This window comes from Bemisia tabaci, chromosome 8, assembly GCF_918797505.1.
Source record: "Bemisia tabaci chromosome 8, PGI_BMITA_v3".
NCBI lineage: Eukaryota > Metazoa > Arthropoda > Insecta > Hemiptera > Aleyrodidae > Bemisia > Bemisia tabaci.
In genome coordinates this window covers 8,050,999-8,078,885 of record NC_092800.1, presented here as the reverse complement: position 1 = coordinate 8,078,885, position 27,887 = coordinate 8,050,999, and the positions used below count along the sequence as shown (strand labels likewise).

General features: G+C 36.6%; 3 protein-coding genes across 3 annotated transcripts in view; 2 read left to right on the top strand and 1 right to left on the bottom strand.

Moving 5' to 3' along the window:
* Window positions 1-7,369, top strand: part of LOC109040941 (transcriptional regulator ATRX homolog) — a 35,125-nt gene extending 27,756 nt beyond the window's left edge. Inside the window, exon 2 of the mRNA XM_019057081.2 lies at window positions 200-7,369. Within this exon, the coding sequence (XP_018912626.2) occupies window positions 200-2,851 (2,652 nt within the window). The 3' untranslated portion in view covers window positions 2,852-7,369. The remainder of the gene's footprint in view (window positions 1-199) is intronic.
* Window positions 7,370-7,494: 125 nt separating this feature from the next.
* On the bottom strand, window positions 7,495-15,021 carry Mulk (acylglycerol kinase-like protein Mulk). Its single transcript, XM_019057080.2, has 8 exons — window positions 14,607-15,021; window positions 13,517-13,636; window positions 12,651-12,822; window positions 11,577-11,795; window positions 10,887-11,178; window positions 9,333-9,482; window positions 8,085-8,212; window positions 7,495-7,637 (listed from the first exon to the last, which is right to left on the bottom strand). Exons 1-8 carry the CDS (start codon window positions 14,714-14,716, stop codon window positions 7,542-7,544), a joined length of 1,287 nt encoding a protein of 428 aa, XP_018912625.2. The 5' UTR covers window positions 14,717-15,021; the 3' UTR covers window positions 7,495-7,541.
* Window positions 15,022-15,171: 150 nt separating this feature from the next.
* On the top strand, window positions 15,172-27,330 carry Not11 (CCR4-NOT transcription complex subunit 11). The gene is made up of 10 exons (XM_019057082.2): window positions 15,172-15,395; window positions 15,679-15,770; window positions 16,581-16,729; window positions 17,341-17,463; window positions 18,148-18,323; window positions 19,431-19,563; window positions 20,767-20,976; window positions 21,830-21,969; window positions 22,582-22,747; window positions 23,854-27,330. Exons 1-10 carry the CDS (start codon window positions 15,358-15,360, stop codon window positions 24,079-24,081), a joined length of 1,455 nt encoding a protein of 484 aa, XP_018912627.1. The 5' UTR covers window positions 15,172-15,357; the 3' UTR covers window positions 24,082-27,330.
* Window positions 27,331-27,887: the final 557 nt, after the last annotated feature.

Genomic DNA, 27,887 nt, shown 5'->3' with positions numbered 1-27,887 from the left:
ATTTTCCGGTTGGTTGCCAGCACTCCTTTCATCCACCATCACTCTGTGAAAGATAAGTGTTCATCGCCAAAAATAAATTTTACACCGTGGGAAGCCTGTAGTCCGGGATGACTAAAATATTTTGCTCGCGATTATTGCATTGTATCTCCTGACCAATGATTTTCCCGTAGTAAAACCCTACATTTATTTTTGATTTCAGAATCGGATGGACAAATCTCGGGTGCCGAAGCTCCTCCAAATTATGGGCCTCGAGGCCATACGGGAGGTTCTACGACACATGGAACTGGCCTTAATGAAGTCCAGTGATTTGGAGTTCAAACTCTCCACGGAACCGACTTCAGTAGAAGAGGCCCTTCAAAATCACGAAGAAGTTGTGACTCTCCTCAACGACATGGAAAACCAGATAAAATGCCGGACCGCTTTGATGAAAAAGAACGCAGGAATATACCTGAAACTCGGAAATGCACAGCCAGTATCTCAGATTTCGGACTCGAATGTCAAACCCAGCTCACTTTCTGCCATGCGCATGGTGCGTGTGCGGTACAGCACCGAGGATGAGGGCTTCAAATCTTCCACTCAAGAAATCGGAGATGTCGAAGATCTTGGAGACGCCCCAAATTCAGGAGTGGAGGAGTCCTCGAATTCAGACTCTTCAGAGTCGGAAGTAGAGTCAGAAGAAGAGTCAGTCTCGAATCCAGTCGAAAAACGGAAGTACGACAGCACGTCATCCGGAGAGCAAACAGCAGTGCCCAGCGAGACCTGGGAATCGGAACCCGAGAAGACGAAATTAAAAAATAAAATTAAAAAATACAAAAAAAGGAGACTTGATCGAACTAGGGGAACCGCACTACCGAAAACTTGTTACGAGGTGCCTACGAAACGCGAACCCTCACCCTCGCTCGAATTCAGATTCCCGACGATCGATCCGTCCCTCGTCGAAATCTCGGAGGAGTCGGAAGAAGAAGTCGAGAGCAAGAAACCAACCGGTCGGCGGAACATTCGGAAGATCATGTCCCCCGAGGAGATGGCCATCGAGTCCAGACGCGCAGAACGCGATGAGGAGGAGCGAAGAACGCGACTCGCCGAGCGACAGGAGGCACTCGCAGAGTTGCACCGAGAACGAACAACCCAAGTGTTGGACATCGACAAGGTGACGAAGGAAATCAGGGTCCAAGTCGACCCGGCTCTCGTCCGGAGCATGAGCGAACACCAGAAGGACGGCGTGAGGTTCATGTGGAACGCCTGCTTCGAGTCCGTCGAGCAGGTCAAGTCCACGCCTGGTTCGGGTTGCATCGTCGCCCATAGTATGGGGCTCGGAAAGTCTCTCCAGATCGTCGCTCTGGCCCATACCGTCATCAAGCACCCTACCTTGAACCTGAACAAGATCCTGATCGTGTGCCCGAAGTCGGTGAAGCTGAAGTGGGGCGACAAGTTCGCGAGGTGGCAGACGAGCGTTACAGAAAAAATCGACGTTTTTGATTTGACCTCCTACGAGGACGTCGAAACGAGGGAGCGGCACTTGCGGAGGTGGCAGGAGCAGGGCGGGGTGATGATCCTGGGATACCAAGAGTTCCGGTCGCTCGTCCTCCCCAAAACCTCCCAGTGGCACGAAGAAGCCTATTATAAAATCCGCAAACACCTGGTGAACCCAGGTCCAGACGTGGTCATCTTCGACGAGTGCCACGTCCTGAAAAACAACAAAAGAGGAACTACCAAGGCAGTCGAGATGTTGAGGACGTCTCGGCGGATATTGACAACAGGAGCCCTTTTGAAAAACCTCCTATCCGAGGTGTACAATTTGATAAACTTAGTCAAACCCCATTTCCTGGGGGATAAAGTGGAGTTCAACAACCGCTTTTTGAACCCCATCATGAACGGGCAGTTGTGGGACTCGACTAAGAAGGACACGGAGTTCATGAGAAACAGGCTCCACGTCCTGCGAGAAAAGCTCGAGGGGGTCGTGCTTTTCCCAGACTCGAAGGTCTTCGAGCGGATCCTCCCGGAAAGGCACGAGTACGCGATCAAAATCAGGATGTCGCAAACGCAGATCCAGACCTATCGGTGGTGGGCCGATAGCGTCGACGATCGTCATCTAAACAGAGGGGAATTGTTGGAGAAAGCGATCATGTTGAGCCAGATATGCAACCACCCCAAGATCGCTTTCGAAGGCCCGTCCGGTGAGATTCAAGCCCTGAGGGTGACAGGGCTAGGTCTGAGCAGCATCGGGCCCAGCCCGAAAGTCAAACTGTTCCTCGAGATTCTGAAGAAGTGCTCCGAGAGCGGGGATAAGCTCGTGGTCTTCTCGCAGTTCTTGCAGACTCTAGACTTGCTCGAGTGTTTCCTCAGACGCTCGGGTTGGACTCCAGGGGACGACTATTTCCGTCTGGACGGAAGGTCCTCCCTGGAGGATCGCCGTCGCTGCTGTCGCATTTTCAACTCGGAAAATAGAAAAGCCAGACTTTTCTTCCTGACGACAGGAGAGGTCAGTTTGGGATTGAACCTGACGGCTGCGAACAGGATGATCATCTTCGACGCGCATTGGAACCCGTCGGTCGACTCACAGTGCGCCTCCCGAATCTGTAGATTCGGACAGACGAAACCGTGTCATATCTACAGGTTCATCATGAAAGGCACGATCGAGGAGAAGAAGTACGAGCAGCAGGTGTCCAAGGTGTCCCTCTCGACTCGCAAGAAGTTCCACGATCCGCAGCAACTGGAATACAATTTCGATTACGGCGAGCGAACCGTGTCGGTGACTCCGCAGGACAAGATATTGCAGGGATTGCTACGTCACGACTTCCTCGATATCGTCGAAGAGGTTCCTCCACTTTCCTGTGTGTTTCTCGACTGATTGAAAGGTCTCCAAAGGGGACGGTCGCTTAGGGGAGGCCTAAGTTTCGGCCCTCAAGTTTTATCCCTTCCCTACCCTCCTTCCTCTTTTTCTCTCCTTCCTCTCCACTTAAATACCTGTAAATTCAACTTAGAAAATTTTTAGAAAAACTTTCCATCAAAACTACAATCTTACCATAAAAAAAACAGTGGAATCTCAGTGTAAAACATGGCTATCAATTTTAATTCTGTTTAAAACATTTTCAATTAATTGCTGGGATTTTTTCTCAGTGTGAGCGAATTCAAAATCTTTAAAAGCAGCAATTTCACGGTTCCGATAACCGTACTTAATTTTTGCTTGGGGATGCCTGGCACCCACTGGCAGCCCCGTAGAACCGCCTATGGTTTACATTGAAGTAGCGTCCCCGCTTGGTTTTTCGGTTTTCCTGTGCCGCTACTGCAGTTTCGACCGTTAAGGCCGGAGTTTCAGGGCGCTAAAGCCAGGATTGTATTTCGCAAATGGATAATTTTTGCAGAATAATTAAAAATTAAGAAGCAGGAGTAATTTAACTAAATAATAACAGGAACTCAAATCAACAATATAATGTAAAAAAATTTGGAAAATCTCGTCATGTAACACAGAAGATTCGGAAACGCCTTCAATTGAGGCGTGATACCTCACGCGTTCCGGAGAGTTCAAATAGTTGTATCCCTGCTCCTTAGCAAGGCGATGTAAGCTTAATATTGAAGTAGCGTCCCCGCTTGGTTATTACGGTTTTCCTGTGCCGCTACTGCAGTTTCGACCGTTAAGGACGTAGTTTAAGGGCGCTAAAGCCAGGATTGTATTTCGCAAATGGATAATTTTTGCAAAATAATTAAAAAGTAAGAAGCAGGAGTAATTTAACGAAATAATAGAAGGAACTCAAATCAACTCTATAATGCAATACAATTTGGAAAATCTCGTCATGTAACACACAGAAGATTCGAAAACGCCTTTTTCAACCGTTAAGGCCGTAGTTTAAGGGCGGTGAAGCCAGGATCGTATTTCGCAAATGGATAATTTTTGCAGAATAATTAAAAATTAAGAAGCAGGAGTAATTTAACTGAATAATAAAAGGAACTCAAGTCAACAATATAATGCAAAACAATTTGGAAAATCTCGTCATATAACACAGAAGATTCGAAAACGCCTTCAATTGAGGCGTGATACCTCACGCGTTCCGGAGAGTTGAAATAGTTGTATCCCTGCGCCTTAGCAAGGAGATGGAAGCTTAATATCATAGGCAGTTCTGGACCTTCATTCTTGAGGGTGCCTAGAGGTGGAAAACGTCGGAGATCGGCTCCAAAGGGGACGGTCGCTCAGGGGAGGCCTAAGTTTCGGCCCTCAAGTTCTATCCCTTCCCTACCCACCTTTCTCTTTTTCTCTCCTTCCTCTCCACTTAAATACCTGTATATTCAATTTAGAAAATTTTTAGCAAAACTTTCCATCAAAACTACAATCTTACCATAAAAAAACAGTGGAATCTTCGTAAAACACGGCTATCAATTTTAATTCTGTTTAAAACATTTTCAATTAATTGCTGGGATTTTTTCTCAGTGTGAGCGAATACAGAATCTTTAAAAGCAGTAATTCTACGGTTTCCGATAACCGTACTTAATTTTTGCTTGGGAGTGCCTGGCACCCTTGGCACCCCCGTAGAACCGCCTATGCTCAGGTTGATAATCAGCATTCAAAAATATTTTTGAATGCCTTGCACATTGCGTCGTCTCCCGCACGAAGGAACGTAACTCCAATCCAAGGTTGCCAAATTGACTCCAACAATTAATTTATTTTACAAAAATGTAAGTGTGCAATTTATATCCAAATTTGTCTGATTTTTGCATGAAATCGGAAGAAAAATCAGTGAAATTTTCAGTTAGAAATGCCCAATACTTTTCTGGTTAAAGTGCAATTTACGAAAGGAAATTTGGCAACATTGAAATGTAGTTACGTTCTTTCGTGCGGAAAACGACGATTGGTCACGCTTAAAGCATGTCTCTGCATGAGCTCCTAAAGCCTTGTCCCTAGTGTATTCTTCCTATCTAATAACACTGGAGACAGTGGCGAGGTGTGAATGATCGAATAGCGACATTTCCCCCATTTGAAGATAGGTTAAAGAATCGATTATTAAGGTGTTCGTTGCGAACATCCTGTTAATCGATCCTTTTCGATAGATTTGGCGGATAAGTCGATGAATCGCAAAGCACGCCACGCCACTGGAAAAAAGTCGCCTAGAACGCGGACAATAGAATGCGCACCGCAGCGGAACATGAATAGCGCCTTCAACATCGCAGAGATACTTCAAGCACTGCACCATTGCTAATATCGACTGTGAAACTACCTGAACACGTATCAAGGTTTGCGACGTTGCAGGCTTCATGTAATACTTTATTTTTTAAATGGAAAACTACTCAACGTCAATTCTTGAAACTTCCGTGTTCTCTCTTCTCCCTGCGAAGAAAACTCTGTGAAAATTTCGAGGAAGTGATATTGATTTGCTTTCCTTCAAAAAAATTCATTGGGAGCGCAGACTTTTATACACTGTGAACGACATATGGACTGCATTTTGCAATTTGGAACTATAAATTCTGGCTCTTCTGGAAAAAAACTTATGAGCATAGGGAAACTAATGGCACATACGTCGTTTTTAAACCGGGCTAGAATTTATAGTTCCAAATAGCAAAATGTAGTCCATGTGGTCTGGTAGTTTTACCGTCGGCATGTACGTTTTGATGTGTAAATGTGTAAGCACCAACTCTTAACACTTCCATCAATCTTTGTACCTACATAATATATTCTAAAGTTTGCCATTGACAACGGATTGATCACTAATGACATGATAAAAAACACTAGAAACCCCTTCTTGAAATTGTTTGTTTGAAGGTCGCTGAACAGTCAATGTCACATTCTGCTATTAGGCTCTTTAATAATCTTCCATTGAAATTAAGAAAACTATTGAAAGACTGGAAAGTTAACTCTTTTTTCAATGGGTTAAAAACTTTATTGGTTTGTAAGGCATTTTATTCTCTAAGTGATTTTTACAATGATGTTCAAAAAGTAAATTTTGGGGGGGGGGGTATTCACTGACAAGTAGGTATGCTTGGACACACCAATGTTTGTGTCATTTATGTAGGTACACTACTGTAAATAAATAAAATAAATATATGTAAATTGCCAAATTTGTGCTTGCTGGAGTGGACACCGTGATTTGAGGTGTGCAGTTGTGCACCGTCTACCTGCAATCGACGAATCTGGCGATTTTGCACGTCAGGCCACTAACAAAGCAATAGGTGCATACCTACGTATCATAATGGGTTTGAGTTTTTGTATTCAATTTTGTCATCTCCTAAGAAATTTTGTCTATTTTTTAGTTAATGAAAAGGGGAAGTGATATATATTTCAGAAAATAATTATTTCATTGGTGAGCATGAACCAAAACTTACCTATTTAAAGCCACTAATTTAGGAGTCTTCATTTCCAGGATCCATGAAAGCCAATCTTTTTTTTTTTATTATTATTTTTTTTAGTAAGTTTCCTTATGCACTTTGTTGATAAATATAAAATAAAAATGAGTGTACAAACAACCGAGTAGTTCGTAACTTATTTACGTGAGACAATATGAAGCAATAAAATCAAAGGGTCAGACCAGGCCTGGCCAATTCCCACGGTTTTACCCTTTCGAGGCGTCTGTATTCATTAGTGTTATCTAGGAGTTGAATTGCCTCAATATTGGGATGGCGTGGCGTGCTTAGCGATACATCAAATGAGGAGCTTGGAGGACAAGACGCATAAGTGCAGTTTGTGCTGTTTTAAGAAATATTCGTTTGAAGTTCCAAAATTACGCGAATCTTTATTAAGTTCAAACTGACTTTTAATGCTTAAAAATTGGAATTTGGGAACCAATTTTTCACAGAATGTGCATTAAGACTAGTTTTACTTGAAATAATTAATACATAATTTTTTTCAAAAACTGCACTTATGCGCCTTATTGTCCTCCAAGGCCCTCAAATAATCTGCCATTCCCACTTCTAGTTCCAATTTCCACGATGTTCGGAATGAACATCTTAATAATCAATTCTTAACCACATCTTCAAATAGGAAAATATCATTAATCTATCACCACTGCTGTGGTTAGGCTGCAGAGAAACTTGCAATCAGCCAGGATGATAGATAAGTATTTTAATTTCAAGAGATGTCATACAAAATGTATTTATACAACTGCCAACATTATTTCAAGTTTTTTTTCCTTTTCTTTTTTTTCTGTCTTGTCAATCAACATGAGATTTTGCGGTCTCAGGGTTTTGGTAATAATAAAAAACCATGCAAGTGATACTATTATTTTGGTTATGAGGAAATAATCACCGATTAAAAATTCGATTTTCTTAAAACAGAGAATCTTGACAAGAGAAAAAATGGAAAATCTGGGATGAAACTTAGGCAACCATGCTTTGTGCAGCGGTTATGAAATAAGTCTTGATAAATAAAATAAGAATAAAAAATAAAAAATTAGAAAAATAGCTGAGGGAGAGAACTTGATACTTTTTTTCTTCCTTCACAATTATTTAAATGTTAGAGAGGTTATTGAGGTAACAAAAGAAAGAAAGTAAAGTGGAACTCAAAGGAAATATAAAAAACTTAAAACATTTATTTGCAAGTTAAGTAAAATTAAGTTTCAAGAACAAAAAACATTTATACTTTTTGGTAGCAAAGTTATTTTCACTGGTCGAACTTCATATGGTTCATTGTCTATGGAGAAATACATTTCTTCCTGAAACAAACGAGGACAGAGGAAATTAATGGAAAAGCACTTAAGAATTTCAGACATTTTGGCAGGTAAGCCCTTGGTCTTTCCACATTTATCAATTTTTTTTGCGTATAAGTTGCTGCTAAAATATTTAAAAAAAAATATAGACGAAATAGAAGGCATTTGGCCATTATTAATTTACCGCTAATCCTTGAAAACTCATACTTGCCAGAGCTATCAAGTTAAATTTATAAAATTAATGGGCAAAAAATTAGAATGATTGTAAAACTAAAAAGAAAATCTTTCGGGAACATTTTCTATTATAACAGGTGGAGGACACAAAAGCATTAAGAGGCAAAAGATTATGGGGGAAAATATTAGCCATGCAGCTGTAAAGATACATTTCTTAAAGATAGACGGTTACAATAGTAGGTAAATCAGCTTTAAACAGTAAATAAAGGGAGGACTCACATCTGTTTTTAACACTGGGTGTAGCTCCAAAATATGCGCTTCAAACGACTCTGGAGCCTCAAAAACACGATCTTCAATTCTCTTGAAACCCTTCTTGACAAAATCTATGTACGACATCTCTGGTTCAGCTGTGACAAGAAATCTCAGTCAATGGATTGCACAGATTATGAGTATGAGAGGAAAAAATAGTAAACCAAAACTATAAAATTTCTTGATTAACTGACCGAATAAACATTGTTTAACTGACAATAGAAACTCTTGTAATTTGAAAATATCTTGATTTCCTTGGCATACTTTTTCTGCTGTATACATGAAGAAAACTTGATTTTCTTCTTCTTTTTCTTCCTTTTCAAGCATACCTGATATTGATAATGGTGGACCCAGAAACAGCTAAATTTTGAGAAATTTAAATATTGAATGATCTGTTGATCCAGTAAAACCAATTTACATATGTGAGGTTTAAAATAACACAATCAGATGCATGAAAAACTAATTTTATTTTGCTAAATGCATTTCAACCATTACAGGTATCGTCAGTAGCACTAGCAAGTTGGATTAAACATAAAATGATAACAAGATAATAATTTTGGACCTCACTCATATCAGTAACAGATGCGATATGTGTTAACGGGATTCGATGGGCGCTATATTTTGTGTCAGAACGACATGCGATACATAGCATCGATTAGTTCCATTTTTTCAGCTACTTGTCACTTTTTTCGAATTTTGAGATTGTAATTCTGTTGTCAGGAGACTAAAGAATTCACTTACCAACTTTGACAAACAAGTTCAACATAATATGGCGTGGTTTGTTTAGAGAGAAAATATCGCATTCGATACTGATATCGAAACTGCACTCGAATGCGATATTTTCTCTCTAAAAAAACCACGCCTATATTACAATGAATTTGTTTATCAAAATGGGTAAGTGAATTCTTTAGACTCCTGGCAACAGAATTGCAATCTCAAAATTCAAGAAAAATGATGAGTAGCTGAAAATATGGAACCAATCGATGCGATATATTGCATGTCCTTTTGACACAAAATATGGCGTCCATCAAATCACCTTAACTCAAACAAAACAAATTTACTTGCAGTTCGAAAATTAAAAATTAAAGTAATTCTTTAGGTTCATAGCAAGTGTATGAACTTGCATCTTGTGTGAGTAGTTTCAGTTCTCTTCACTAATAAAGGTTGGGAATATCAAGTAAAATCCTTTTTAATTAATGGAAAATGTAAATAACTCACCTATATAAACATTTAAATGAGGAATATCAGACGATGATTCTGGTTGTATGTTTGTTGTTGTAATGGCTAAATTAATACTTTCTACTTTCTTGTTGGTTACTTGACTACAATCTGGATTGATGATTGATGAATAGTCAACTGTTTTTTCACCTGTTTGAATAAAAATAATTATTTAGTAATCGATATCCAGTGCCATTAAATATTTGTGCATTGATTAGCCCACGCTGACAAGGGGGTGATGTTCCCTGTAAGTTGTTTGAAAATAATACTCCTATACAAAATTGGACCGTGTTCAGCAGAAAGGAACCAAGCCACATCAGCTATTGCCAAATTTATTTGGGAAATTTAATTTTGTACATGAAAAAGGTTGGGCGGATTTATATGCAAATTTCGGTGAATTTTCTGAGTACAAGGCAACTTTCTTAAAATTTTCAAAGGAATCCGCATAAACATTCTCTTGGAAAAAATTAAATTGCCCCGTTAAATTTGGCAATAACTGATGTGGTTTGATTCCTTTCTGCTAGATATGGCTCAATGAAGGAGATCCCTCTCCAGACATAACTGCACATCGATGGCTGAAGGAGAAAAATTCGTACCTCAGATAGTAATGTTGCACATTGCATGTTTTATCTATATATTCTTTTAAAAAAACAAAGATTGTTTTTCCTTAAAATTTTCAGTGAATACCTTACATAAATATTCACAGAAAAATTCAAAAAGATATATCGGTTAGTTTTCTATCAGAGAAATAACACTTTAGTCGGAGATTTTGAAACATTGCAGTGGAAATACGGATTCTTCAACTTAAGCCATCAAAATATAATTTATAAAGGTTCTAGAAAGAGCTGCATCCATTAAAGTTCTTCATTATCCGCTGGTTTCTCCTTCAAATACTTTCCAAAAAGTCTGACATCTGCTTTTCAAGTAGATAATTTTGTTTTTTGCTTTTCCCTGTCATTTCATTTTTACTTTTGAAAAATTTCTTCTGACCCTCACTAAAATTTGGTCTCCAAGCTATATATTCTAGCTATACATTTTGTGATCAGAGGTGCTCAAAAAAGCCTCTTGAGAAGGTAGTCAAAATTTTATTAAAATTTTAAGAATAATTGACAGTCACAGTTTTTTTTTTTTTCAGCTACCTCCGCTAATGATTTGTTCACCAATACAGCAATCCAAATATGAAAAATCAGGTCTTAAACTCACCCCCAAACTCAGCTTATTTTTGATCGAAATGATCTTGTGTATGTAACCACAATCAGATTGACAGCCATCTCGGTTAAAAAATTGCAGCAATGCACAAACCCATTGCAAGATTGTAGGAGTGATCTTTGGGGTAAAGTAACATCTCATTTCATTAAATAGAATGAAAATGGTATAAAAAATGGGTAAAGCGAAATTTTTTCCTTTGTGTTTTCTTTCCTGACCCTAGCTGAACTTTCACTACAGATAAGCAAATGCAAAACAGGTAAAGGAGTTACCCTGTGGGACAAACATAGTGTGAAGCCACTTTCTCTTAAGCTGAAAAAAAAAAAAAACAAAAAACAACAGCCTTACTTGACTGACGACTCATGACAGGCAAAAAGTAATGCCACCACTTTTTAGAGTGTCCTTCCTCTTTGTGCAGATCTTTTCGAATGGAGAAGCAGTTGTTGCAACCGGTGCAAGGGGGTGTGAATGACAGCTCTGTTTGGACCTCTGATTTTGGAGTCCCATGAAACAAGTATGACATGTAGTTACGGAAAACTCCGTAATACCAATATTTGTCCTGTGCGGCATCCGCATTGCGCAAAGCGCCCCATTCCACCGAACTGAGAGCATATATTGGTCGTTTTCCGATTGGCAAATCCTACGGAAGAGGAACATTGACAGTGTTAGTAGAAGCAAACATGAAAAATATTATTAAGTGTACAGTTATACATTTTTAATTTACAATTCAAATTATTCAATCTCTATAAACCAGGACAAAGAAGGAAAGATATATTGAGTTACTGAAATAATGTTTTAGAACGTGTACAAAAATAACTGCTGTAATTTGATTGTTCCTCGTTTTTCTGTGACTCTTGAAAAATGATGAAGCTCAGTTTTTTGTGTTAATAATTGAGTTTAAAGCTCATCCATGTCAAAAGCTCTGTGTGAGTTTTTAACTTTGAATGAATTTTCTTAATATCTTAATAGATCTTTGAAAAACTTCTTTATTCATGATATCCTTCATTTGTAAAACATCAGGGGTTTCAGTAAAAGTACCTCTGTGAGTTGAACACTTATCACATCCAAGCGTTTAGTTTTCTCATTAACCACATTCATTGCAGCATCGGTGAGAACTTTTTCTTTCAGCTCATTTTCATCAATTTTGACTAAAGACTTGATGACACTGTTGGTTCTGCCCAGAGGCAGGATGCCAATTGGAATCTGGAGAGCCTTATGAATGTTTCCTTCAAATCTCCGCAGAAGACCTGTAATGACCTAAAGGAAAGAAAAAAATTACTTTAGTGATGGTGTAACTCAAATCTTTTGCCTTTCGATGGACTTAAAAACAGGGTACCTAAGAATCAAAGCATTGGAGGACACATTTCCTCATCAAAATTTCATGCAAAATACTATGTATATGCCTCTGTAAATATATAACTGTAGTATTTAACTTGGTAAATTCAAATTTTTTGCTTGCTTAAAAAAAGGGGAAAACGGGAGAAAAAAGGGAGAAAAACAACGAAATCAACAGAAACAAAATTTTTTTGAACAATCAACACAGATGAAATTCTCATTTGTAGGAAAAATGACGTATTTACAGTACTTATTTTTCAGTTCAGGTCTTTACAACCTTTGCTTGGCCTTATAAGACCTTATTAACTTAATTAAATTTATTTATTAGTAATTTTCTTAGTTCATGAAATCAAACTCAACTTGACACAAGACACAGTTTTAATGGATGGAAAATCGATTTTTTTTCAATTGTTTCTGTATTTTGAGGAGATATCAACGGTGAAACTTCCAAATCACGTATTTTGGTTTGTAACACTGCAGACTACCTGTCATACTTTATTTTTTAAATGGACACCTACTCAACGCCGATTTTTAAAAACTTCCGTGAATTTTCTTCACTGTGCAAGACAAATTCTAAGAAAACTTTAAGGAATAACGTTGATTTGTTCTCCTTTAAAAATAATAAAACGGGATCAGGAATTTGTGCACACTGCAAACTAGATACATGGGTTGAGAGTTTTACCGCCGATATGAATTTTTATAACGAGAAAAAGAGAGATACGCAAAACACATAAATTTAAAAATTGAAGTATAAAAATCATGTGACTGCATGCATACCTCTGAGACTGTGCCATCCCCACCGGCAACAATAATAGCATCAGTTTCAGTTGATAATTTCTCTACCAGAGTTCTCCCACCTCCTTCTCCTGTGGTTTGCAGAACATCTACTGAAGCGCCGGATAGATTTAAAATTGGAGCACAGTACAATTCATATTGAAGTTTCGCCTGTCTAGAATATGAAGATGATTAATTGTAGATGGTGCATATTTAGAAACAGTACTTAATGTTTGATTAATTAAAAACATAATAAGTGTACTCTGAGTGATTATGTATGGTATGTGACCTGCCAGGGCAAAATGTGCCTTACTGACAGAAAAAAAACGCTAATTATATCAAAGTTTCAAGGGACTTCTGCACAATTTGGAGTAAATAATATCTAAAAATTGATCTTCTGGCAGAACTGCGAAATTTGAGGGTGAAAAACAGGGAATTCAAGAAAACCACTTTCAGAAATTGCCAACACTAATGTAATTTTAGCAATGATCTTTAAGACTTCCAGGGCAAGGCTCGAGGTCAACTTTTTGAATTTTCTTCACTTAAATGTTCTTAATGGGAAAAAAAGAAACAGCGACTTATCTAAGGGGCATAATTTTCGAAATGTTTGCTACTTGGTGCACTCTATCTTCTGACTTACGGCCTTGGGGGAATAAGGCGGTTACAACAACTTTGACACTCCGGTTTAAACATTTCCCCAACATTCTATTTGTTGCGTCTTACAGGACACTAAGCGTAGATTGTAATACCTAAATTAGTTTTTGATCTGAATACCAATTCAGAATGAATGAATTACCCCTTCAATTGGAGAGAAGGAAGTACTCTCATCTACCTTGAAATAGCATGGCAATCAATTTCTATCTACTAACCTTCTATTTGCAGCAGGGTTCAATATCACAGTTATGTGTCTTGGCTTTTGTACAGCTCCAATTGGAGCTTCTCCGAACTGGGCCGCAGTTTCACAGTACTCTCTAAGCATGCAACTTTTGCTGGAACGGATAAAATAAAAATGACAGTAAAAAAATGGGATAATTCGATATGGTGGAGGTAAGATAATTTGCAAGCTATTTTCAGAATTCTGATCCTTCTCACACATTGTCCAGTAGTGTTTTTCTTTCCTCAATTTGATCACATTTAGCAGAAGGGGACCAACTTGATTACAATGTTTTCAAACTCATGAAACTTCTTTGCCAAAAAATTGCTAAACGTATGTTCAATAATATAATTCACACAATGGCTATCTAAAAAATTAAATCTTTGGTGGAAAAAAGAAAAATATTTGCTAATCCGAGTATCATTTTTAGTTAAAGGTGAAGGTGCATAATATTTACAACAATGTAATCGTGCTGGTTCCCTTCGGCTACATGCAATCCTACTATGACTGCTAGATTGACATAGTTGTGGGTCTAATGGCTAAAATTTTGAAGTAAGCGGCAGTGCTGGGAGACCAAATTTGTCAGAGACTGTCATGAAACTGGAAGCATAGGATTAAACAAGTTACTTTAGGTTCAGAAGATCCCAGCTAGAGATTTTTCCTTTTCACCTTTAGATTAGTATGATAATGGATTATTTGCACCTGAGTTCACGCTGGTGACATGCACAAGAGAAAGGATCATAATTTAAATTAAAAGTATGAAAATGGGAGCTAAGTAAGAAAGATCTAGCATTAAAACACCATCAGGAGAATGAAGTTCCTTTATTTACATTGAGTTTGGTGCTGCTTTAATTTTTGACAAGATGATTGTCACTAGTCATTTTCCTCTTCAGCAGGACTATTAAATCCAGCAATACATTAGCTTCTGTCAACAACTTAAAGCTTGTGTAGAAACTTACGAGAAGCACAACAGGCAGCTTTGAAAAGTTGTAGAGCAGTGCTCAAACTAAATTTCAGAGTTGACAGCAGAGAGATGACATTGTTGGATATTTTAACATAAGGATTTTTTGCATCACTGTACTTACAGATATTTTTCATTTCCTAGATTGACACCATAAACGAGCGCTACCGAACCAAAGACTGATTTTTTCCAATTGTTCCTTATTTTCATCAGAACATTCTTCAGCCGTGACATTTTACTTTCTTGCTAGTTGAAATCTTCTCCAATCTTAAAAGTCAAAGTGTGAATGCATTATCAAATAACGATTCAGTGTAACACCGGGTATAATAAAGGGCGAACTAAGAAAATTACTTCTATAATAAGGGCAATTTTTTGGCACGACCAATCCTTTCATTCTAGAGTTCACTCAGTCCAAATACTAGCTATCAGGCTGAGATTGAATCTACAGGAGGTGGCGTGAGAACACTAATAAAACATTTAATGTGAAACACAACGATAAAGAGTTATAGAAAATCTACTCTTGGTACATTTTTGATAAAAACTTGAAAGCATGTTGATAAGGAGTTGATGATAACAGGTTGGAGGTTAGGTTTTTTACGGTAAACACAACAGCTGCAACAATCGCCAGTAACGAGCAAAGGACAATCATCAACCGACAACCAAACTAACCTCGAAACTCTCTTCATTTCTAATTTCTGAGTAAACAGATTTTGAAAAGTCAATGATTAGTGCTTTCTTGCTAATTTAATAAGTACAGGCTCATCAGAAAACACATTTTTTCAGTGCAGTGGAATGAAATTTTTTTCTACCAGTTACATCTATTTTTAATAAATGATACAATTTATAACCAATCAAACAATTCTCTCACTCGCAGAATGGCTTTAACTCCGAAGCAGCTGACGTTACTCCTGGGGTAAGTCTGTGAGCCGTTTCCCTGATAAAAGTATTCCTCTCTGCCGTGCTTGCTTTTCAAAAAAGCAGTTTCTCTCTCTGAGCCCTGTGCTCAAGGTTTGAATTTTTTAAGTACTTGCGGAGCTCCTGTCAGTTAAGTTTCTCGGAAGTTGTTTACTAACTTGTAGATCAGCATCGTCGCAATTGAGGACATGCATTTTTCGACCCTACATACCAACAAGCAACATCCGCAATGAAATTCCTTGCTATCTGATTTCGTCTCAATTATCTCTCTATTTTTCCAGGATTTTGAGTGAAGACAGCTGTGAGAAGCAGAGCATTGAAGCCCTGATTTCCCAGTTTCATCAATGTTTCACGAAACAGGATAGTTTTAAGGGTGAGTTTCAAATTAACTTAAATTAAATTTCAGCCGTTTGCCAGAGGAGATACAAAACCTTGGGTGACAGAAAGATATGCCATGGGTTTCTTACATGTGGATGCTTCAATTCTCACCTCGTTGAGTGGTCCATGGGCTGTAGAAGAACAGGAAGGGAAAGAATCTTATCTGTCGCTAATCATGCCTACGATAATTTAGCATTCAGAAAGATTCCAGTGGATACTGTATTGCTGTGCCAAAGAAGAACTCCATTTGAGCCATCAAACATTGCTGTATTTCCTTCTTTAAAAAACGAATTTATCGGGCAAATTGTGAATATTTTTTTCGAAGTTTTCAGACAGTTTTATTTGAAATTTTATCTGAAATACCTGATAATTTCAAGGAAAAATACGCTTAAAATTCCTCAAAAATACACGTCTTTTTGGGGGGAAATTTGGCGACTCTTGAATATTCATAAGGCGTTTTTCCCTAGCGTAGCAGTTTACCCCTCAGCACTCACTCAGTCATCTCATCAGTAACCAAGTGATTGCATGGGAAGGAAACAATTAACTGTAATTGAAAGACTTTCAGATTTATCAACTAGTCAATATGATAAATGTCAGTGGGTGCCAATTGGTGTCATCCAGGATAAGTGACCTCCTCAGAATGTGATGAGATATCCTGAAAATGAATTTAAGCTTTCAAAACCACAAAAGAATATCAGGAAAATAATATTGATTCATACTTAGTTTCATATTATCGCAACAGAGTACATAATGTAGTCAGGTATGTTGGTAGTTGATTAATCATTGCATTGACTCCTAATTTCAGTCGGTGCAGCCCTGGTGATGCTTCTTCAACAGAATGACTTACTTCCGAAGCCACAGCAGTGTTTAGTTGCCATTGTTCTGTTGTATGAACTGTATCGATCTGACCCATTGACTCAGCATCCATTTGTACCAGTTTTCATTCATCTATTGGTCAGTATATGATATTCATTTTTATTCTTGTGGGTGGCATTGAGATAGAAATTTTATAATCATGTTTGACTTCGAAAACATAAGTAGCTGAACAATTTTGAAGCTTCGCACAAGAGTTTGACATCAAAAATAGGGATTTTAAGGTACATTTGTGAAATTTATGATTTGCATTATTCATAGTTATTAGAAACAATGGACCATTAAATTATAGGATTTGAAAGCTCAGATCTCTTGAAACTATCAGCTTGAGTGTAATATTTTTGCCTTTCTCTGCACGGTTATATGTATCTCTTTAAAGATGTCAGTGATGTTGATTTTGAAGATTTTGGCTTTTGAAGCCACAACTATGAACCTGCACCTTTGAAAATTTATAGCGATTTAATCTAATATCTAATCACAACAGAAACACGAAAACAATAACAAAAACCAATAAAAAAGTAATAAAGTAGAAGAAAAATAAAATTCAGTAAATACGTAACCAAACAAATCTTTTTCAAACTTTATTAAGAAAAAAAAAAAAAAAAACTAAACTACTTTTAAAAATTTGCTCTATTTATCTGTCATTTTGAAAGATTAGTGCATTAATAGAGGTATCTGCCTTGTCCCTTTAGAACCCTCCAGACTTGGCCAATAAAAATTCAGCTAGACCCTTAGAGTATGCTGGTCAGCTACCCAAGTTGTCCCCAGCGGAAAAAAGCTTTCTCTCACAGTTAATAAAAAATGGATCTCATGAGGTTGGTGAAACTTGTTTGATTTATTTTATCTTGTTTCTAGTTTTAAGTAATAACTCATAGTCTCCATCACAAAAAGTGGTAGGGACTATAGTAATTTTGAATTTTAATATGCTCTGCTATAAATAAGTGTTGATCAAAAATCACCGTCAAAGAATGATATGCATTTTGACTCGACTATTTCTTTTGTCTAATTATGCGCCTATAGGATTTACAAAAAAAAAAAAAAAATTCCACGGCAACATTTTTGGGCTTGATAATAATGATGTTCCTAGTTATAACCTTCACCGATGTTTTCAATGGATAAAATACAAAGAGGTTCATCACCAGTCAATGGTTTTAATCATGATTTAAAAGCGTGAGTAGGTACAGTTTTCTATATTTCTGGTACCGTTTTGGATTTTCCTGGGTGGAACGTCTTCGAATTACCGATTTGATCAAATCACTAATCAAATCAAAAGTATCTGCATAAAAAAAGGATAGAAGGTTCTTATTTTCTCTCCTTTAAAAATGATCGCCAGTACATATCTACAACTTAAAGTCCCAGTAATATTTAATTAAAGTTTTCAGTAATATTTGCCGTAAACATATAAGTGTCCTCCATGCACTGGCAGATAAATGTGTAGTAATAATTATTATTTTTTTTTTTATCGTTTACTAAGTCAATTATTTTTATGCCTTTATCAGCTTTTAAAGAAAACTGCAACTCATATCAAAGCCAACAAGAACTTGAATCCTCCAGTCGCAGATCTTTCAGATGTACAGCTGGCATTAGCTGAAAGAAGAACAGAGACAGCAGTCACAGCTCGATATGCCACAACTGCCGTTTTGTCAGACAGTGAACCAAGAATGAACTGGACCTTGTGAGTATTTTACTTTTCCCAGTTGCTGAGTCAGTTGAAGAGATCGTTGTCGTGTCGCGAGAGAGGCACGCCACTCACCACGGACTGAAAAAGTTGGGTTGCATAGGAATGCTGCAAAAATGGAAAACTGAAAAATTTTTGTGAGCATTGCGCTTATTCTTTTTGCTCATGTTGTGTCATTCCTGAAATACATAAATTTTACATATTTCTGTCAAACATAACTATGTGCATTGAGACATGAGCCCTGAAACCTATAATAATATATGTATAACAGGGCTCACATCATAATGCACATAGTTCCGTTTCGCAAAAATACGTCCAATTACTCCCACTCTCAGCATTCTTAACCCTCTTCTCACTCGGCGCACAGATGCTAAGTTAAAGTTTAGTACAGCAATTCAGCTAACGTTATTGAGCTGGAAAATCATAGACTAATCTAAAGACAGGAAGCTTCTGGTTTTTCCATTTTCACCCAAATTTTCTTAAACAAGAGCCAGAACTAGGAATCCACAACTGACTCTAAATAGTGCGGAACTCTGAATGTATCAACTTTCTTCGCTTCATAAGCGGCAGGGTTTTCAAAAGTTAAGAAGCCTTGGAAGAGTACGTACCTCTGTGAAACCCCCTCTGAAAAATAATGTTAGTTAGCAGAAATATCAGTCACTCTATGAATACTGTTATTGAATCAAAGGAAAATCATCACTTTTTAAGTCAAGTCAAGGAAACTATACATTTTCTTGAGCTCCATTTCCAGGAACTTATCGACAGTGTAAGTCAGCAATCGCATAACTCGATTTGCGATGTCTCAGACTTCCTGTCATCAGGCCCGCCACATCCTATCTCGGGCCCTGGTACCAGTTGTAAGGCCCGGGCCCCCAGCACAGAGGGGGTCCGGGGGCCTCCCCTGGGAAATTTTTAAAATTTTAAATCTACTTGTATTGGACGCATTTTGAAGCTCCCATGACGGAGATCTTCCATCAATTTCTGCTGGAGTTATTGTTTTGTACCAGTCGGTTACTGCATCAGTTTATTGCATTACCTATGTTCTAAAATTTGTTGTCAATTTGCTTTGAGGCCAAACATTTAATTTTAATTTATTGATTTCAGTCCATTCTCAGATGATGCTAGTATCCAACAAACAGCAGAAGCATTGCTGACAGGGAAAACACCAATTGTAGATCAAAAGTTTAAACCGGAATTTCTGAGACTAGCCCCGCCACTTTTTTCTTGTGATGATGAGGTTTGTACACGTTCAATTCCCATAGTGATTCTTTTTGTTGGTTTTTTAGATTAACACTGTTCATGCCAAGAAATGAAAACTTTAATTTTTGTGAAATCTAATTTTACCAACGTGCTCTTTGATTAGAGATTTTTAGATGCTGTTGTTGAAATTGATGTTATTATATAAAGGAGGGGGGAAAGGGGGCTCATAGAAAACCCTGAAATTTTCTGTAACTTGAAAATTATTATTCAAAATTCTAAGTTCTGTTACCTGGAAGTGGAAGAGGAAGCAACGGAGCAGAGGAAGTTTCTTTTGACAAGACTTTCATGAGGGATTTCTGGCGACTGCTCCATTTTTTAAGAAGGCCGTTATCAAGTTTCCTTTTTCTACTTGGTGAAAACTTTCCCAATATTATCAACCGCCCAAGTAATAAACATCAGTTCAACATTTTTGCTGAAAATAAAATATGGTTTGTGAAAAACTGGACTTTTAAACTGATTCTCTTGCTTTTAAAGAGGTTTTTTATTTCTTGCAACGCTGGCTGTTATCCGCCTTTAATGAAATGGAGGTGTGAAAAATGACATCAATGAAAACATTGAAGAATTTTTTTTTTCCTTTCGGTGTGTGTAGCACCAGATGGTTTTAAAATTTCCAAGGAAACACCCAGATCAGTAGAAACGTTTTGCCTAACAACAATTGTCAGGAATTTTTCATTGATTTGCAGAATTGGCCAGGTTGTCATACAGTCCTGTCCTAAATATTACCAGGAAAAAGGCCATGAATGACACTGTTGCTGAAATCGTCTCCTACTTGTTAGCCGTAAATAACACTTTTCAAACAGAAGAACCGTTTTTGCACTTTAATATTTGAATTTTTGTTCCTCATGAGGAATATACGAAAGGATGGCGGAGTTAGCTTGCTCGTAAAAATCACTTATCCCGAAAAAAAAAAAAAAAAAAAAAAAAAAAAAAAAAAAAAACGTTGCAGTTGTCAAACACTGCTCTTGCAAAGTTTTGACAAATGGAATCATAAGGGTGCTACAAAGTTGCTACTTATCATAGTGACTCTACATTGCTTCTAGTTACATTTCTTGGCGAAAGACTTGGAAATTAGTACTGTTGCCAAGTCACTGAAGATTTGATCTCTGACTCATTGAGCCAAGAGAATTTAATGGAAATCAGATCAATTTTTATAAATTGATTTTTTTTTTGCATATTTCAGCTCACTTGGTTGAATCCAGACGAGCCACCTCAGTACAAGATAGCCTACGATGTTACAATGTGTGTATCTAATTCAGCTGGACTGGAAGCAAGAACCCTGATGACTAGAGCATATAAGAGTGCTCTAACTCTTCAGCAGCAGCAGCATTTGCTGGCGGAGCTTACAAATGACCCTAAACTTGTATATCATATTGGATTCACTCCCAACAAGGTAACTTTTTTTCCTTATCCAAGCACTTAGTTCTCCAGTTTTTGGTAAGTAACTCAGTTCACAGATAATGACGATTGAATCAGATGCGCTCGCCAAGTAGTCAGGAATTGGGGCTCAATTGAAAACGAGAATTCTGAAAGATCTCTCTCGAGCTTTCTTTTATTTTTAATTAAAATTTTCCTCTCTTAGTCTCGACCCTCTGAGAGAAGTAAAGTCTTCGAAGTAGACTCCTCTGGAATTCCTTTTCATTGCCTGTTTAAAGTATTCTCTCAGTTTTTACTCTTTATAGGATATGTGTGTAAGCATAGTTTTATGAAGAATTGTATGGGCCAGTCGCACTGCTTCATTTTGGATTTTGATGGTTTATGCTCACAGATTAGTAATAAATAATGAAATCTATCCCAACATCATGTTTCTACGTCTAATATTAATGTAAAAATTGTTCATCGAAAAACACAGGGTATGAAATTATCCGATGCAGTTGTGATACTATGATTTCTTCCATGTTGGTTCTATTTGTTCCCATGTCAATCAACCACTGCAAATGAGTGTATCACTGAACTATTACACACTATAACTTTGTCAATGTTATCTGCGCAGTTTTCTACATTTTCTTTTTCTCTTATTGTCAGAGAAACGACCTTTGTTAGAGTGTGATCGCATTTCAAGGAAAATGGAAACAATTTTAATGATATGAAGAGTGTTCAGTATCAAATATTTTTAGTCGTCTGTCAATAGCGTTGTACAAGTAAGATGATCTTATTCTGTAATCGGCTTTGTGCTCAATTATATGTATTTGTTGTAGCCAAATCATTGCATCCTTATTTTTAATGGACGATCGTTTGTTTCACAGTTACCCGGTCTTGTGGAGAACAATCCCCTAATAGCAATTGAAGTTCTGTTGAAGCTGATGCAGTCAACACACATTACAGAATATTTCAGTGTTCTTGTTAATATGGAAATGTCTCTGCATTCAATGGAAGTTGTGAATAGGTTTGTATCAAACTTGTTTCTCTATTAATAGCATTTTATTTTTACAACAAAGTATTTTTTCATAAAAAGATGCAGTGCGTGTGCATGATCATTTCTGCGTCTCAGTTCAAGAAAACGGAACTAATTGGTAAAAAATTAAAAATTTACATATCCGCATTAGAGGATGGTATTGAGGAGTGCTTTGCCAATATTTGTTCAGCAAATTGCCGAAAAATGTAAAATAAAAGGAGTTTTGACAATAGAAGTTAAAAAATTTAATATAGTTTTTAGAAAAAAATGAATTGAATCTTTTATTTGCCATGATTGGTGCTAATATTTTCAGATTCAAAGCCAACTTATCACTTTTCAATTACACAGAACCATGTAAAACAACCTGTAAATTATTCTTTCGGATACTTGAGTGTGCTCTATATAAAAATTTCGAACCCTGATTTTTCAAAGCAACATGTCAAACATGCAAGAACCACCCTCAAGCATGGCTCCCCTTCAAGGTGTTGAAAGACTAGGAATACGAGGAGAGTCGCAAACTCCTGTGCAAGGTCATGATTTTTTGTATTACTTTTTGGTGCTTTGATACTGAGCTCCGCTTTTTCAATGCCTTTTTTTTTTCAGGTTAACAACAACCGTGGATCTTCCAACAGAATTTGTACATTTTTACATTTGTAACTGTATCTCAACCTGTGAAACAATCAAAGATCGATATATGCAGAATAGGTTGGTGCGATTGCTGTGTGTTTTCTTGCAATCATTAATTCGGAATAAAATAATCAACGTTCAGGTGAGTAATCTTAATTTACTTTATTCAAATTAAAACTTTAAGGGACTGTGTGAAATACAAAGGAAACGATGTAGGTAATATTTCCACATCAAAGCATTAAAAGTCTTAAAAAAATTCTGGATTCTCTCCTCTACGTTCAGCAGGTCGCAACATTTCTCTCAGATAATGACTTTAAATCTGCTGAACAATTTTCCTTCAGCCCCAATTTTTCCCCAAAATTTGGCATGTAGATTATTCCAGTTTTAAAACTTATTTTACTCAAAAGGGTGTAAAAAATATCCAATTAAAAATGATGAAATTCATCCAGTGCCAAATCCTTTCGGTCTTTTTCACAATTTCCTCCTCTCCGAAGAGGTCCTAGGGATTCGATTTTTTTTCATGCGTGATGTCAAGTATTCTTCATCAACACTCCTCCTCAATGAAGTTTACATTAATCGTTCACTCTTTTCACACAATGTGTATCAAACAAGTTACCAAAGTGTCTATTGCTAGCTGCCTGTATTGAACTGCAGCAAGTTTCTCACTTTCTCAATCTTTTTTAAGTTCCTTGGTTCAGTCGCTAAATTTCAGTATACACGAAAATCCTCAATTCAATCCACATTTAAACCCAGTCTAAACTACAGTCCTCAGTCCTAATCTACGTTTAAACTTAGTTCTATACAGGGTGGTACGAAAATGATAGAGACTTATAAAAACATTGCAAAATGTGAAATATACCATATTTCATTAGGCAGTGAAATTTAAAAAAATTATGAAACATTCATTTCAGGGGCAGAATATGCCACTCGCCCTACAAACATGTAGAAATGAAAAGAATCCTTGTATTAACTTGGACTTTAGTATTTAACCTTGGATTAATAACATACAAGTGATGAAAATTAGTAAAATGGACAATACTGGCGGCATTTTGATGAATGTGTAGAGTTAACGAATAATTGGCACATGGAAATATACTTTTCATTATGTTTCATAAGTATCAAAAATTTCCAGAAATATTTCGCTCGAAATTTCAACATTTTAAGTTTCATGAAATTTTGCCACCTTACCTCTTGAGCCATATTTTTAACCGTATATTAAATTGTAACCAGTCTAACTTCTTATTTCAGGATTTGTATGTAGAAGTTCAAGCATTCTGTATCGAGTTTAGTCGAATAAGGGAGGCTGCTGCTCTTTTTAGGCTACTCAAACAGTTAGAGCATGGTGAAATGATCACAACAACAACTTCTAGTCCAACCATGTTGACCACTACTCCAAGTATCACTACAACCTCAACAACAGCTTCAACTAGTTTTGCACCATTTGCATTCATTTCGCCCACTGAAAAAAAATCTTAATCCTGTAATCGACATCAAAAGGATCATAGCTGTGATTTGCTTGATGGCTCTTCTGTCTCTCGTAGTTTTCTCAGTTTTCTCCGCGGAAGCAACTTCGGTTAAATTTTTCCTGCAAAAAATATGAGAAGGTGTTGGCCAAGGATAGTTTTTACTCAGTTGGTTAAGTAAGATTAATGAAAACCGAATGATGTACAACGTCTTTAATATTTTTCCTGTTAATTTTAAGATCTCTACTTTCCCCTGTATTTTTCTCAAACTTTTTAACGGATGTTGCTGATGAAAGTTCAAATACATTGACGGTGTAAGTCCGCAACCACGTATCTTGTTTTGGTGTTTGAAAATCTCCGCTCCTATTTTATTTTTTTAAAGGAGAAGAAACCAACGTTGTTCCTTGAAGGCTCTGCAAATTATTCTTCCTACAGAGAAGAAAAATCACGGCAGTTTTTAAAGATAGCGGTTGAGTACTTTTCCATTTAAAAAATAAAGTGTGATGGGAAGTCTGCGATGTCACAAACCAAGATATGTGGTTGCGGACTTACACCGTCGACATGTACCTTGATTGTAGTGTCTTAAAATGTACTTGTGTACTTCATTTTCTGGAAGGGGAGTGAACCATTTTTTTCTGTCCTATATTTTCACAAAATATTTTCCATGAGGCAGATAAAAATGGAACCAATTCAAAGTACAGAAAAAAAGGAAAGAAAAAGAAAGAAATTGAAGTATGCTGGGAAATTTGTAACCAAGATACAAGGTTTTGACTTTCATCAGTAAAAACTGTGGATAGGAATTGAACATATTCCTTGTTTGAAACTAAGTTCCTTGACTATTCCTTTGTTAGTTTTGTTCTTTTCCTTTTTCATTGTGAGTTCCCTGACAACTGAAAATACTGAGCACTTCTTTGTGCTCTTCATGTAAAGAACCTCTAAGGTGAAAACAATACGCAGAATACTTTTTTTAAAAAAAGGAAAAAATATCTTTACTGTTTGCAAACAAATGGATTAGTGATCATAAGTGAAAAACATACTTTTGTAAAGTTCTTGTCCTTAAAGTTCTTTATTTTTCAAAAGTGTCCTCCCCTACAAAAGTTAGCACCTGTACAGTTTTAGTCACTATCAACTTCTAATTTAAGTGGATGAAAGTAAACATGTACAAGAAAGTAAATACATTTTCTAGAAAGAATTTAATAACTATGAGCCCATGTAATCAAACGATTCTGCAGATGCATAATGTCATAGTGCCTGTAGGAATTATGAGATCTTTTTATTTTTTATTTATTTTTTTTTTTTAAATGGGTACACAAGAGTAATTGTTGGGTTCTTGGCAAGTTTTATGATCGTTCTCATTTGCCGCAAAAGTCAGTTTTGCCGCCAAGTGTATCAATTGATTGGATGCCATTCATTGATTCTTTCTTATATCACTGATTTTTCCCTTCACCTCCCATTCCAGTGTTTTTCTAAATGCTAAAAATTTAGTATCATCTTATAGAAATTGATGTCTGTTAAAGAGATCATAATCTTAGTTTATTTTTGGTTTTAACTTCAATTTCAGTTTATAAAGAGTGCAACACAGTTTTCATAACATAATTTCTCAAGAGATAACAGTTTTATTTGATCAATTTTTCTATCATTTATTTATTTATTTTTTTTGGTACCTTATCCAGTTTTCACTTTTTCGTGGTTTTTATACTCACCCAAAATTTTCCGTCCTAGGTGTTTTGGGAGGATAAATTTAGAGGATGAATCTTATTTCAGTACAGTTTGACTGATTATAACAGAAATGCACCAATTTGTATCAAATTTTAGTCGAGACAAACAGCTTTGAGGTTTTATCGCTTCATAAAACTTAATGTCAAAGACAAAGTTTAATGACCATTTCAACGTTCAAAATATTTTTCTAGACTTTGAATTTTTGACAGGAGACAATGCAAGATGTTGAATTCAAAACCATTCCCAACTTGTGTTTTATCCGAATTGCAACCTGGTGCATTTGTAATGAACTTGGTCCAGTAATTTTAATAGAATGGTAATGATTATTGTAACATAATTTTTGGTATCCAGAGATTTGGCCTAAGAGAGATTTTTATTTTATTTCGTTGATTGATTGATTATTTTTTTTTTTTTTGCCAATGAGAGCAGCACTACATTATTTATATTTTGTCATGTGTGATGCTCAGATATATGTAATCATATTTTGGGTTGGTTGTCATCATTTAAAGACATTATATCAGAGATTGTAGTGATTTTAGACAGTGATAATTTATTTTGTAAATTTTTACTTGCGTGCCATCAAATGTAAATCTCTTTCATTTTTTTTTTTTTTTTTTTTTTAAAAATTCAACGCATTCAAAGTTATCCCTCTTTTCGGCCGTATCCAACTAACCAGTGATAATTTTTGATTGTCATAAATTGATTTTTAGGTCTTAAACTTTTTGTTCTCAGATTGATTCGAAACTGCTTAGTCAAAGCCAGAATCATTTCCAACCAGTGAAAAGAAATATTGATGTTGAGTCCTCTCAAGTGATGCTAGATTCTATGTTGCAAGGATTGCAGAGTAGCCACTTAACCATCTTAACAATGATAAAATTTACTCAGGTAAAATTTCAGAATGATTCTCTTTGAATTAAAAGGAAAAATTCTTTTGTAAAAGTAAGATTTTACAAGAATGTGAGGATTAATCATTGTCTTTAAATTATTAAACTCTGAGAGGCAATGAGGAAGCATTTGGCCAACATGCATCACCAAGTATCAAAAGTGTGATGACAATGGAATGGCAATGCATGAAAATTTATAGTTTTGTACCTCAAAATTAGAAGTCTGAAAGATTTCTCAATCAATGTGGATTCAGGCCCCTCTACAGCCTTTTTTTTTAAATTTTTTTATTTTTAAATTGAAGTACACGGATTAAAAAGCCACCCCAGAGATTTGATCTTACTTGAGCTAATATGTCCAAGAGTTCATAGGAACTCTCAGTACATTACACAGGAGCATCTGTAAAATACAAGTAATTGATTTTATCTTAGAGCTCCTCTCTGTGAATTGTGTGTGACCTCTAAGTGTATTCCAACCCCTTCCCATCTGGAAATCTCTGGCTCCAGGAAAAACTTAGACCTCCTGAGCCTTTTTGTAAGAAGAAGGTTATCCAAGTTACTCTGAGGCAACAGTTAATTGTTAATTTGATTCTTTTCAAACTTTTCTGAAAAATGTGTGTAAAAAATTAGAAAATCTATAAATAAATCGAATTTTGTTTTAATTCTCTCTGTCATTGACTTTTTATTCTGAACACTTGATCGTATTGAACAAAATGGAACTTATTATATTGAGAAACCTTGAGCTTGCAGTGCAGGTCTTTTTTGCGTACTGCAGTTTAAATGCACGTATTCAATAAAATTCTGCTCAAGTCTCCACAGGATTTCATTATTTTGTGTCACTCTCTTAATATATAGTTAATCAATCGTAAGCTTATGTAGAGCCGTAATCAGATGGGGATATAGAAGCACAGGAAACGTAAGAATCTTTAAAAGTAAATATATTTTTATTTTGGCTAGGCATTAGGGGTGGTCTACAAAGGTTGGCAAGATTTAAATGAGGAGGATAGGGGTGCTCCCTAACTTAAAATTCTGTACTCCATAGCGATGCGATGGGAGATTAATATTGAAGTAGCTTCTGCGCTGGCCTTGTAGGTCTTCCATCGCCACTTTTGCGGTTCATAGTTAAAGTGTACTCAAGTTAGGATTGTGTATAGCAAATGGATAATGGACCACTAGACAAGGTACGAATTCAGCATTCTGATGCATGTTTCTTAACCAA